The sequence below is a fragment of the Nuphar pumila genome, chromosome 6 (genome assembly GCF_984573655.1).
Source record: "Nuphar pumila chromosome 6, dmNupPumi1.hap1.1, whole genome shotgun sequence".
Classification (NCBI taxonomy): domain Eukaryota; kingdom Viridiplantae; phylum Streptophyta; class Magnoliopsida; order Nymphaeales; family Nymphaeaceae; genus Nuphar; species Nuphar pumila.
In genome coordinates, this window is record NC_143254.1 from 119,947,374 (window position 1) to 119,961,238 (window position 13,865).

Consider the following 13,865-nt stretch of genomic DNA (forward strand, 5'->3'; position numbering starts at 1 on the left):
AGATCTAACTGGACTTGGATTTGGTAAGGAATATAGTAAGTTGACTCCAAAATCCAATTATGGACTTAACAATGTTAGATCTGGAATGGTTGTCTTCTATTATTACCTGTACCTGAAAAAAATCATACCAGCTTAGATACCTGCTCAGCACCATGTTTGTGAAATATGTACTTAGTGTGGAGTAGCTAAATATCTCCACAAGCAATCACGGTTAGGCTCACCCAATTGTACTGAGTTGTGATCGAATGATCTCTGAACTCATCTCCTGCCTTTAGAGCCAATCACATGGCATCATTTTATTGGAACGACATAGAAAAACTTAAGGGCCCCACTAAAAATACTGCTATGTGATTGGCCCTGGTGACATAATTTGGAACATTACTAGATCACATCTCGCTGATCATCACTTGCACCGGGCAAATTATAACCTTTGGAACTTTTTCAGAAGCTGCAAAATTTAGGATAGCTATGTTTGACAAAAATGATCAAGTTAGGTCTGCATGGCTGATCCAAAAATAGCTGCATGCGCCAAACTTGCAAGTTGTAGCCCATGTCCTGGCTCTTGAGTTGGAGGCTTCTTGCGGTTGGGGGCACATGCCAAGTCCAACTTGGTCAGGTCTCTGATCTATATCCCTATAATAAACAAAAAAATCCTGGCTCTTGAGTTGATTGACATAGATCCACTTTACTTCACAGGGGGCCAAGACAGCAACATCTTAGGAGCAGTCTCAGTCTAAGAGGGGAACCAAGAATCTTCAAATATTTCCAGCCAAAATCTCAGTCAAAACTTTAAGTTGTGCATAGGCAACCAAGCTCACCCGACTCATATGTAGGTCCAGTTGATGAACTCAACTTGGACTCAGTAAGGTTGAAAAAGTAAATATGTCAGGGAAGGAGCCGGTGATTAAGATTTAAGACCCACTAATATCCAATACTATCGGAAAAGAGATAAAAGCGGTAATTAAGATAATTTGGTGTCGAAGCTGATGGAGGTAAACATCATCCGCTTTTGAACTTTGTGAACGTTTCTGCCAACTTCCAACAAAAGAATGATGTATATTTCATCTCCAGCAAAAAGGGGCCCAATCTCTCTCTCTCTCTCTCTCTCTCTCTCTCTCTCTCTAACCCCCCCCCCCCCCCCCCCCCCACTCTTCCCTTCTATATAGTCCTACATTCCCTAGTATAACATTAATCTTTCATCTCGTTCATAACATTAATCTTTCATCTCGCCTATAAGATTACACACACTCTCTCTCTCTCTCTCACCAGGCCTCTTCCGGCCCAAAGATTCAATCACCTTACCTCTATTACTCTACAAGATGTTGACGAGAAGTAGAACCCTCCCGTCCAAGATCGTACATGATGTAGTAATTTAACATCTCTCTCTCTCTCTCTCATAAAATTCCAATTGCAATTTCTACAAATGTTCCTGCTACTGCTATTATTAGTATTGGATTTCTGGTTATTATTATCTATATATTGGTTTATCATGGCTTGGAGTTGAGACTTCTGCCTCCAGTTTTTTGTGTTGGGCTAATTGCTAGCCCTCTGTCTAAGTGCATCTCACACGCTGATGTCTTTCTTTCGTGCAACAACTTTTTCCTCCTTCCAAATAAAAAAGTTACTGCTATCTGTTATTAATTTGTGCTCTGTTTCTTTCGGCCGTTGATCAGATAGGAGAGAATCAAGATACCAGGAATTACCTGCATCTCGATCTGCAGCCCAAACATCATGCAGATGTTGAAGCCAACACAAGCCACTCCAAATGCTTGGACGATGATGGGAGACCAAAAAGAACAGGTAACCAATAATAAATTGTTTTTTTTTAATTGGCAAAGAATTCTTTTAAAAAAAATTAAGGCTCTCTTTGGAAGCCCTGAACTTTTGGAAGAATTTTGGGGTTTCTACTGGTAAGAACTCCAGAAACTGCAAAGACTTCAAGTGTTTTAAGAGAGAACTGTAAGAATAAATAAAAGATGGAATGATTTATTTAATTATAAGAATAAGTGAAGTATCAATTCATTTATTTGTATGTGCATGGTGATCATCAGGGACAGTTTGGACAGCATCATCCCACATAATTACTGCGGTGATCGGATCAGGGGTGCTCTCCCTTGCGTGGGCCATGGCTCAGTTGGGTTGGATCGCTGGACCAGCGGTCATGATCCTGTTTGCCTTGGTCATTCTTTACACCTCCAACCTCCTCTCTGCTTGCTACAGGACAGGAGATCCAGTTTCTGGGAAGAGAAACTACACTTACATGGATGCAGTCAAGTCCTACTTAGGTATCATATTCACACCCACATGATCCCTTTCAAGGGAATCACTTGCAGAGGAACGGTAGGCTCAAGGCCTTAACATATTTTGCTCCAACGTGTTAAAGGACTAGCAGTTGGTGCATTTGGAGCGGGATGTGTGTTAATTAACCAGATCCGGACCCTCTAAATCTAAGAATCCAGCGGAGATCTGGGCTTGGATCTGTCTGTATGGAACCCAGACCATGCGAATCTCGCTGGGTCCTACTCTTTTCGGTCGTGGGCCTGATGCCTGAATTATGATATGGGTATTAGAGATCTGTTTATGGTGAAATCATGATATTTTCAAAAAAACAGTACATTCCAAAAATCAGTTCTCAAAATATTGCCTATTTGAAAATTAATGTGCTGTGTCATGATATTAACATGATAAAAATATACTTTTTTATAAATTTTCTTTAGGCAAACACACATACACATAAATATTAAAATACTTTATACGTTGAAATTTATCACATGATTTTCTTTGACAAGATTTTCGAAGAAAGGATTTTCGCTAAGTCACAAAGACACGTCAACACGAGGACATGTGACACAGATTAGACTCGCAAGTTCGATTTTTTTTAAAAAAATAGGACACTATGATCGAGAATTCTTTAATTTTTGATCCATTAAAAACTATTTTTTTGATATTTTAATATTAAAATATTTTTTTATTAAAATAATACTTAAAATCATTAAAAATATTAAAATTTTGATTGTACGTGTCGGTGTCATGGGGGACACACCATCATAATGGCGTGTCCCTGTGACAGGATTTTCCCTTGAATGAAATTTGTGTCACAGGTCAGATCTAACTCCTAACATTCAATATATTTCATCCTAGACATTTGATTTGTCATTGATTGAAAATAATCATCTGAATTAAAAATAATTCAAATAGTAAGTGATAAAGGCCATACTATTAAACATAAAATTCATAAAATGAGATTGATAATGCGGTTGCATAAAGTTCTAACTTTACAAAGTCGCATTCTTTAATGGGCATATTATTCCTTTTTTTATTCCTCCTTAGATTACCACAAAGCCTGCAACCCATTAGTTTTTTAACATGAAAACCACTTCAATTATTGCTGTAGAACGAACCGATTTCATTCACTATGGAACTTGATTTTCAGGTGGTACCAAAGTAAAACTCTGCGGCTCAATTCAATACATCAATCTCTTTGGAGTTGCCATTGGGTACACGATTGCAGCCTCTATCAGCATGAGGTAAGTATGCGCAAAGCTTGCCTCATGATGTTGTTGTGGTTGTTGCACCACACAACATGCAGCCAATATCATGAACTCCACAGATTGAAACATTCAAAACATTAGAATTCAAGAACTTGATCAGATTCCATATAATCATAGCCCCGTTATCTCCCGATATGCTTCTGGAGAAGGGGTGCCATAACTCTTGGCATCGATCATCATCTTCTTCGTTATCTTTTGTGGTTAAAACATACTTGTCGTTGCTTTATTCTTGAAGTCCTAGTGTTGCATGTCAAGCCAACAAAAAGAAGAGTGCCATTCCCAATAAAGATGAGATGGTAGGGTCCTCCATTAGCTTAAAAGCAGTACTGATTTAACTAAACATCAACTTTCAGGATAACTGCTCTTTTTTTACAGATAGTACATATTTATCACTTTATGCTTTGGATTAGTGGACAGCTTTTGTCCTTGAAAAGAAAAAAACTATCTCAAACATCGAGCATATGGACATTTCACTGTAGCTCATAATGGTGGAGAGAGAGAGAGTTGCATTGTCATTTTCAGAAAAAGGGCCAGTTGGGTTTCACTCATCCCTGTGTCATCATCCTCCATCTTCATACCCCTTTGCAATGATATTGATGCAAGTTGTTTTGATCAAACCTGACCCCACAGGTTGATTCAGCATGATCAATTTTATATGAATCAACCCTTGGATCCTTTTTTTTTTTGACAAAAAATATGGTTTTTTTTTTTCACAATTTGTGTTTTATCAATCATTGATTTTTGAGTATCCAAAAATCCGGCATAAAAATCAGATTCCAGAGGTTTTTGTTTGAGAAGGCAAATAATGTTATTACGGGTTGCAACATGCTGCGTACATATGAAACCGAATGACAAACCGTCGTCTGATGTCCCTAAAAAACTTAATACCGCTTATTAAGTATGCTCAGCAGAATGCATAGCTCTGTTTCCATGTTTTTCAAGATCAGCTTCTTTCATTCTCGCAGCTCTCTGTTAATCCTAACCTGCAGTAGCGTCATTTTAGGCGCTGCATCATCGAAGACTATCTCGTTCCTGTATAATCATAACAGCCTCCATGAGACCAACACCAAGCACCTCCACTTGTAATCCCCTCGACCCTGACTTTGTTGTTGCCAATGGGAAATGAACACATCTCGTGGGTTGTTGGTGTTTCGATGTTTTGATTCGTTTCATGGTCCCAGAAAAATTTCTGGAATTCCTTAAAACATGCACACCTCATGAAAAGGTGGTTGATCGATTCCCCTGCTCTTAAGCGTAATCGACACTTACTAGCCAGTTGAATCCCCATTCTTTGAAGGTTGTCATCTGTTCTTGCCTTGCCATGGAGCACTTGCCATCCCAACAGCTATGCCCTTGGGGAAGATCAACCCCCAAAAGGTTGTGCTCAGGTGGCCAAGACATTTTATGTATGCCCTGCACTCGATAACAAGATGCCACACTATATTGCCCATCCTTCTCATGCTCCCACCGTCTTCTATCTATCTTCACAATTCACAATCCGCAACCCGACCAATTAGTATAATAGTTTATGCAGTTGTTGTGTGGTGATGAAACTAAGTTGGTGAGCAATCTTAATATACCATTGCCTCGCGTCACACACCTTACCATCTATTCCTCTACTGATACAAAAAAGCTTTGGATATCTATGTTGTGGTTTCTCTGCAAGCCAAACATCCCTCTAAAAAGATGTTTTTTTCTCATCACCCACCACCACCTTAACACCCAATATAAAAATATAAAAGACTTTCAAGATCCCCTTCTAGAAGTAGGACCCAGTCTTCTACTTTGAGTCCTCAACCCAACCCCATGGCCAACCCTCAAGACCATACTTGTTCCTTAAGACCTCCCCAACCCCCTACTTTTCAACCACCAACACTTTACTAAAAGCTCATTATTAAATCGTCTTAAATCCACAACTCACAATCTCCCTTGAGATGGTGGACGAGTAACTACCTCTCAACTATTTAGTGCTTGGTTTTCTTATCCCCCTGCTACCTCATATGAAATTCCTAAGATCTTGTTGATCTTCTTTAAGTCGCCTTGGTGATAAAAGAAGAACCCCATAACATGTTGGGCTACCATAGCAAGGGCATGCTTTATCAAGATGTACTGACCCGCTTTTGATAGTACTTTAGCTTTCCATAAATAAGTCTTGCTTTGAATCATGTCATCCACTGACACCCAAAATTATCTTTAATTATTTCTATGCAACGAGATTCTCAAGTATTTTATTGCCCATGTTTTTCACATTGGAAGATTCTTCTTGCTATGGGTTCGAAACCCCCATTATCGTTGAATAGTATAAAATTGCTTTTCGCATAATTGACTTGCAAACATGAAGAGGATTAGCCTTGAACGTGTCATAATCACAAAAATTTAAGACATCATCCTCGACCAAAAGTGAATCATGCTAGGTAAATTCACCCCTTTATACATTCCACACATGCTGGCCTACTTTAAAAGATAGCTGAGTACTTCTATGGTCAAGATAAACAAAAGTGAAGCCAGGGTCTTCTTGCCTAAGCTCCTTCTCTGGCTTGAAGAAGGTTCCTTGTTGACCATTAATGCAAATAGATATTGAGGAGGAATCTAATATTCCTCTAATCCATCTTACCCACTTTGCTTTTAGCCCCACCCTTTCTAAGACTTTTAAGTAGAAATCCCAATTTAAAGAGTCGAAGGTCTTATGTAGATCCAGTTTAGGCAAAAAGCACCTCTTCTTAGAGATATGCATTGTGTGGACTGCCTCATGTGCAAGAAGACATCTCTTATGAATCCTCTTCTTAGGTATGAATGCACGTTGCGAGGGCCCCTCCACTTGGTGTACCACTTGCTTGAGGCACGCTGCCAACACACAAGTGATTACTTTAAGTGGGGGTGCCCCATAAAGAGATAGGCCTAAACTTATCAATTTCATTTTCTCCTAGTTATTAAAGGACTAGCATTAAGAAATACTCCCCCCCACCTTGCAGGTAAACATTTATTTATATGAAAATCATTAAAGACCGCCGCGAGTTCTTCCCTACATGCAGGCCATGTCATGCAGCTTTAAAGAATTTGATTGAAAAGTCATCAACCCTCGAGGCGTTGTTATTTGAAAGTTTTCATATTGCTTGTTTGATCTCATCCATCATGAATGACCCGAACAAAGAAGCCTTTACACTTTTGTTAAAAGAGGTTATTCATGTCTAGCTCATATCAAAGGATCTTTGTGCTAAATCTAATGCAAAATAGCCATGAAAGTAGTTGGTGGCAGCCCGTATAATATCATCATTCTCATACACACATCCCCCAATACACGATGTTTGATGAAAATTTTCTCTTATGCGGGAAGATGCATATAAGTGAAAATTTTTGGTGTTCTTGTCATCATGTTTCATCCAATGCACTCTTGACCTTTGCTTCCAATGTATTTCTTGTTGCCTCCGCTCTCATATACTCTCAACCAATGCTTGTCCCTTCCTCAGGTTATCTTCATTAATGACTGTTCTCTGGTAACAGTTTTAACTCTTCTTTTCATGCCTCAATTTGCTGGAACCTAGCTGCCCCCTTCCTCTTCGACCATTCAATTAACTGTTTTTTGCACATAATCTAACATCTTAACCATTCAAAGAGCTGCCCAAGAAGCTTCTTACTGTTCAATCCACTATTGCCTAATTCTTTGCACAAGGTCATGTTCGTGCAACCATCACAGCTTCAATTTGAATTTTTGCCCATTGTTCTAGTGAACTTTCCATTCTACAGTAATGGGCGCAAGGTCAGAAATTGTGATAGGTCTCATAAATGCCCTACCATTATGCATCCTCTCCCATCACTCCCTGTTGACTGTAAAGTTGTTTAACTTTTGCAAACATGTGTTGGTTTTTTTTTGTTGGAGCATGTGAATAGTTCACCTGTCTCAATTTTCAATAAAGTCTGCAAACCACCTCATACTACATACTATTTGTATACCTCTGCTTCCCATTTGATTCATAGTGTGAAACAAGCAATTAATTAAGTCCCCTATAATGCACCAATTTACCATGTTTTTTTTGCCAACTCATCAAATTTCTCAAAAAAAAAGCCTTTTAAGGGGAGAGGTAGTTGGGCCATATACCACCATTAATGTGAAAGATTCCTGAGTCATTGGGTTGTTAAAACATAAAGATATCAAAAACCTTCCACGATGAAAAAAACTACCATTTAATGCTACCAAAATACCTCTAACCTCTCCTGAGAGGGGATGAAGTTGAAGGACCCTACCATAAGTGACATAAAACACCATCCCCAGTAAGTTCCATCTTTGTTTCATAACACAAATTATATCTAATTTTTGCGGTCTAATCAACTTTGCAACAAGTAACTACTTTTTTGGGAACCCAAGGCCCTTAATGTTTTATGCCAATATACGCATTATTTAAAAATTAGCACAGAGATTATACCTTATGAGGACTGTTTGCGTCAATGCATCAGGCCAGCCCCCTCCTTACGGACGGATCCCACACCCGCTTTAGCTCCTTCAAGATTGCCCACTCAGGTGGGCTATGTTTGATTTTAAACTTTGAAAGCACCTCCACAAGTGTAGGCTTCATCATCAAAGGGAGACCCACACTGCTCTGGGATCTTGGGGTATTGCTTGGTAGAGACATCATTGTACCTGGATTGGACCCAAATCAACCCATAGATTTGAAAATCAGCACCGAATCCAACATATGGGGTTTCGGTTGGAGCTCAAAATGGAGGTCCACATGCTGCTCCAATGCCCAAACTGTTTTCCCCTTTGGAGATAACACATGGCAACCATGGCTTTTCCCATCCAATGTGAACACCTCTCTCTTGGTGAAGACGTTAAGAGAGGTGGTTCATCCCTTCTTTTTTTGTGAGGGATTTCAAATGAGTAGGCCCCACAAGCCAAATAAAGGCCTAGCCCCTTTAAACGGCTTAGATAGTGAGCCCCTTCCCTCCCTTAAAAATACAAATTTGGTTTAGGTGATGAACGGGGTAAGGTGGAGGGGAAGGGAGTGGTGGTGAATCTGGTGATGGTGGTTTTGGTGTTGAAGAAAGAGGGATGGTGGTCACAGTGTTGAAGAAAAAAAGTGGCATTGATAGCAGTGGTGTTTGGTAGTGGTGATGGTGATGATGATGATAACCATGGTGTTAAAGAAGGGAAAGTGATGACGACGTAGTGATGGTCGTGGAGAGAAGGTAGTACTAGTGGTAGCAGCAGTGACGGTAAGGAAAGGGTAGTGAAAGCAAGAGCTTTAATGGTGGTAGTAACAGTGAAAAAGATGTGGTAATGGGGACGCTGGAATGAGAGAAGACAAGTATAAATAGAAAAGAATTTTTTTTTTTTTGTTTAAAATAAAGTGCGTGTGTTTTTTTTATAGAAAAGCTACAGTGTCTTGTGTCTTGTGTCTTGTGTTGTTTTACTTTACCAAACTTGTTTCAAAAAGTAAGAGTAAAACATCCAAATATTAAAAGTTTCAATTAAAATAAATATAATTAAGAACAGCCATTTAAAAGTACATCCAAACGGGGTGTTGAAAAGTTCATTTCCATTTCAAAGAAAAAACAAACAAGGACATAGATATCGCTAATTTTTTGAATAATATCATAACTGGCCACAAAGTAGAAAATATGACAAAACATGGACAATTTACTTTTTTCTTGATTGTTTTCTTTTGTCACCTAAAAAATTAAGTGCCTTGGTTGAAATCATGGTGCCTGATTTTTCAGGCAACAACTTACATGCCGCCAGATTTTTTTAAGCGAGAAATTAGACAAGTGGGTTGACCAAGGATCCCTAATTTTTCAAGGGTAAAACCATCAAGAAAACAAAAAACAATTGTTTTAGATTTGTCATATTTTCTAATTCAATCTCGGTATTGTGCTCAAAAGCTAATGCCATCTACGTCTTTGTCGGAAGAAAAAAATGAGTTATTTTCTCCATTACAAAATTATTATTCAGGGCAATAAAGAAGACAAATTGCCGCCATAAAAGTGATGGAAAGGATCCATGTCACATCTCGAGCAACGGTTACATGATAACATTTGGAATTATTGAGGTGGTCTTCTCTCAGATTCCGGATTTTGATCAAATATGGTGGCTGTCCATTGTTGCTGCAGTCATGTCTTTTACATATTCAACAGTAGGTCTCAGCCTTGGTGCAGCCAAAGTTTCAGGTATTTGATGATGTTGTACTGGACGGATGCTCCTTGTGTTCTTCTCTAATTCTTGATATAATGCTTCTGTTTGCGTTCTAGATGCTCCACTAGGCATTCGTGACAGTCAATTTGCATGAATGACCATAAGTATGTGATGCAGAAACTGGGCTTTTTAAAGGAAATCTTACGGGCATAAGCATTGGAAAGGTGACGGGAACTCAGAAAGTGTGGAGAAGCCTCCAAGCTTTAGGAGACATTGCCTTTGCCTACTCATACTCTATCATCCTCATCGAGATCCAGGTATTACATCTTACTTTAGAGATACATCATTTGAGGAACATACACAAATTAATTAATTCATGTCTAACTTGGCAGGACACACTGAAATCTCCACCGGCAGAGCATAAAACAATAAAGAAGGCCACACTACTTAGTGTGGTGGTGACTACCGTTTTCTACATGTTGTGTGGATGCATGGGTTATGCTGCTTTTGGAGACGACTCTCCAGGAAATCTGTTGACTGGTGCTGGCTTCTCAGAACCATATTGGCTTCTTGACATTGCCAACCTTGCTGTTGTTATTCATTTGGTTGGAGCTTATCAGGTACAACTGGAAAAGTTTTTATCTTGCTATTATTGCAACTATTTTTCTTCATCTGTCTGGCTACTTTATTTTACATGCCTTCATCTCTCTTGACCATGGATCTCATACCTTTAGTTATCACAGTTATTATGGCACAATTTGTTTGCTGTCATCGATTAAATTGCTTTTTTTTATCTATATTCAAATTTTTTTCATTCCTTCAAAATAAAATCTATATTTATTTTTTTCAGAAAGTTTATATATTTTAGACTTCTATTTTAATTATATTTTTCCATTCACACAACTAAAGTCTGACCTTCGGCTAACAACTTTAAAATTGAAACCGTCATTTTCAGTGCACTGGAAACACGGAAATTTTGGCAGCAGCAAATTTCAAAACAACAAAAAGGAGAATTTTTGAGAAATAGTTGAAAAAAAGACGAACTTTTCTCTGACATGGTTACATCTATTATCTGCTTAAAAAAAGCAAAGTAACTGATTCTTTTTAGAATTTTATAATTCTATTCATTAGTATGTTAAAGGGAGTTTCTGTGTACTGGGTGCAAACCAATGGCTACTCCTGCAGTCCTGCTTTACCTATGGATTTTGTAAATTGCAGCAGCATATCAGGTGGATGTTCACTGCGATTTTTATATCCAAACACTGAGCTTCTAATACTTATTTAATTCCATTTATTCAGAAATATATGATCATATTGAGTAATGCCGGCCAAAACTTTCTCCCAGAATTACTGCTTGGACTGTGGATCAACTAAAACCCCGACTTTACTGGTCAACGTAAAACCACAATACAGGACGTGACACCTGTCCCATTTGGTGTCCAGAAATAGAGAGTCATGCTACAATTGACAAGTTTCTAAAACCAGTTTTTCCCCATAGTTATTACAGAGTTTTATAAAATCTTAAAGGTATGCTGCATGTTCAGGAAGCTCGCTTGGGAAGCATGAAACAGTACGAGCTAGAGTAGCTTTTTTTAAAGAGAGGACCTAAAGGCGCGTTCAATGTAATTTTCAGGACAAATTCCGCACAAGGACACTGCAGTCCCTGCACGGCCTTGTGCGCCTTTCAGGACAAATATGCGCCTGCAACCTGAAAAGATCAGGTGCAATATGATTGCACAAATATTTGTGCATTAAGCACCTGATCACCCTCCATCTTAGGGACAGGCCCTGTCAGGTGTGGGGCTCAAGACCTGATGGAGGGCGATCCAAAATGCACAATTTTTGTGCAATCATATTGCACCCAATCCCTGATTACAAGCGTCACCCGGTGCATCCAGACAGCATTTGTCTAGCGATTCAAATACCCCTTAAACATCTAGCTTTTGTGAGTTTTCATGATCATTTACAGGTGTATTGCCAACCACTTTTCGCCTTCGTGGAGAAATGGAGTGCACAAAGGTGGCCAAAGCTCGATTCGATAACTAATGAGAGACAAATGATCTCCATCCCATTGTTTGGCTCCTACAACCTCAACTTGTTCAGGCTGATATGGAGGACAGCCTTCGTCATTCTAACCACCATCATCTCCATGCTCATGCCCTTCTTCAACGACGTCGTCGGCATCCTCGGTGCCATCGGATTCTGGCCTCTAACCGTCTACTTCCCGGTAGAGATGTACATCGTCCACAAGAAGATCAGTCGGTGGAGCACAAGGTGGATTGGGCTTCAGGTGTTGAGCCTTACTTGCTTGGTTGTCTCCATAGCTGCGGCGTGTGGTTCGATTGCTGGAGTAGTACTTGATCTCAAGTCGTATAGGCCATTCCAGACTAGTGACTGACAATTACTTGACAGCCTCATATGTAACCATCATCACTTAGTCCAGTTACTAGGCCACAGGTCCTGTTATCTTCGCCCTATATAGTCTGCATCCAAATTAATCTTAATATGTATTTCAATAGTTTAAACGTTGTAATGTCAGGCAAGCTGCTTTAATAATTGGGATGTAATTTTAAAAGAGAATTTCCAATAATTTGGCGTCTTAGATATAAATAGCAATGTTGGCTTGTAGTTGGTCTTATACAGAAGTCAAAAGAGGATCATCATTCTGATCTTATGTTTAATTAGTCTCGTTCCCATAGCATTACTGTATTGCAACGCCTGCTTGCACTAGAATCGGATCATGTGGAAATAGCATAAACGAACTAGGTGTTGGATGTAGAAAAGAGGAGAGAGATTAATTCAAAGAAGAAAACAGTTTTAGGGGTAATTCCTTTTGAAGTACTTTTGGACAATGGTGACGTGGAATAGTCTCATATTGAAGAATCTCAAGAAGGTTGTGGGCTTTATAACCTACGTGAAAATTTTAACACTTGTTCTAAAGAATAAGAGAATGGGATAACTACCACACACAAGCATGCGCGCATGCCCGCCCACCGCATCATGCCAGGTCGGATCGTCATGCATTTTTAGAACTGGTGACCCTTTGTCGGATCACACCCATTCAGAACTGGTGACCTTTTGCAGAGTCACACATGTTCAGAACTGGTAACTCTTTGCAAAAAGTCACGTCTATTCAAAATGCGCAAAGCATGACAAAGCTTCTCTCTCTAAGCTCTTTGAGAACCAACAGATCAGGGCCCGATCATTGTTGACACAATCGATGCAGGTATCTAAGAACAAAGCGATATGGGTCTCCGAATTCTCTGACCCATTGAACTTTATGAACTTACAGAGAATGATCCCAAAATGTTCATTATCTTACCCAGAATAAAGTCCTAGATTTCATAAGGACTTTTCTTTCCTCTAGCATTTCTTATTTGTTGGGTCATACTTCTTAATTTATCTTTTAAGTTTCAGACCCGCTCTTCATACTCATTAGTTGGAGAACCTAGGATCCTGACAGTGGCTTCTAGAGCCCTGACGTACCTAACTCTTCTAGGATGGACATGCGGGACCAGAGCATTCCGAACACTTTCCCTATGACTATGCTCAAACCTTCTCAACTAAGCATTGTTTTTTTTCTAGAATTGTTGCTGGATCTGCTACATCATATTTCTTAAGGCAGCATTTGAATTTTGCATTTCTTCTAAAGCAAGAGTCGACGCATCTAGATCTCCATGGACTATGCCTTCGACTTTGAACATTCTTACTCGCTGAACTTGATACTCTCATCTTGATTATGTTCTTCTCCTAAATTCGCCTCTTCCCAGTCTCTTTCATTGGGATTTGTTTCTCTTCCTTCCATCTGATATATCACTGCATCCGTGAGGATTCTAGTGAGAAGGTTCTCCCAAGTCCCTGGAATGCTTCTTCTCTAATCAAGGACTGCAATTCCCAAGAGCCTCGAGGTGATCTCTGAATATTTGGAGGTGGGATCATGGCAATTGATTCAAGTGAGTTTGGGTTACAAGAACCCTGACCCATTTCAATATTTGGGTTCATGTTCGAATTTGGGGAATCCATTTACAGAACCAAGGCTTGGGTTTTACAAGCAACCAAGAGTCCAACTTACACACATAGAAAAATGGATCAAGATTTTGAAAGTAGGGTTCCTAGATCTCCTTGAAAGCTCCACGGATCTATGAGGTCACTTCAGATGGGATCTAATAGGACAGATTTCTTCTATA

The 13,865-nt window shown here is 39.3% G+C and overlaps 1 protein-coding gene across 3 annotated transcripts; it reads left to right on the plus strand.

Moving 5' to 3' along the window:
* Positions 1-1,181: 1,181 nt before the first annotated feature.
* On the plus strand, positions 1,182-12,268 carry LOC149835936 (amino acid permease 3-like). Of its 3 annotated transcripts, none has more exons than XM_090010723.1 (8): positions 1,182-1,364; positions 1,674-1,800; positions 2,052-2,285; positions 3,434-3,527; positions 9,499-9,713; positions 9,856-9,995; positions 10,071-10,298; positions 11,648-12,268. In XM_090010723.1, the coding sequence occupies exons 1-8, from the start codon at positions 1,320-1,322 to the stop codon at positions 12,074-12,076; spliced, it is 1,512 nt and encodes a 503-aa protein (XP_089866849.1). In that variant the 5' UTR covers positions 1,182-1,319; the 3' UTR covers positions 12,077-12,268. The 3 variants fall into 3 exon arrangements, with proteins under 3 accessions (XP_089866849.1, XP_089866848.1, XP_089866850.1); XM_090010722.1 differs by having other exon boundaries at positions 1,209-1,367; XM_090010724.1 differs by having other exon boundaries at positions 1,209-1,367; positions 2,058-2,285.
* The last annotated feature ends 1,597 nt before the right edge of the window (positions 12,269-13,865 follow it).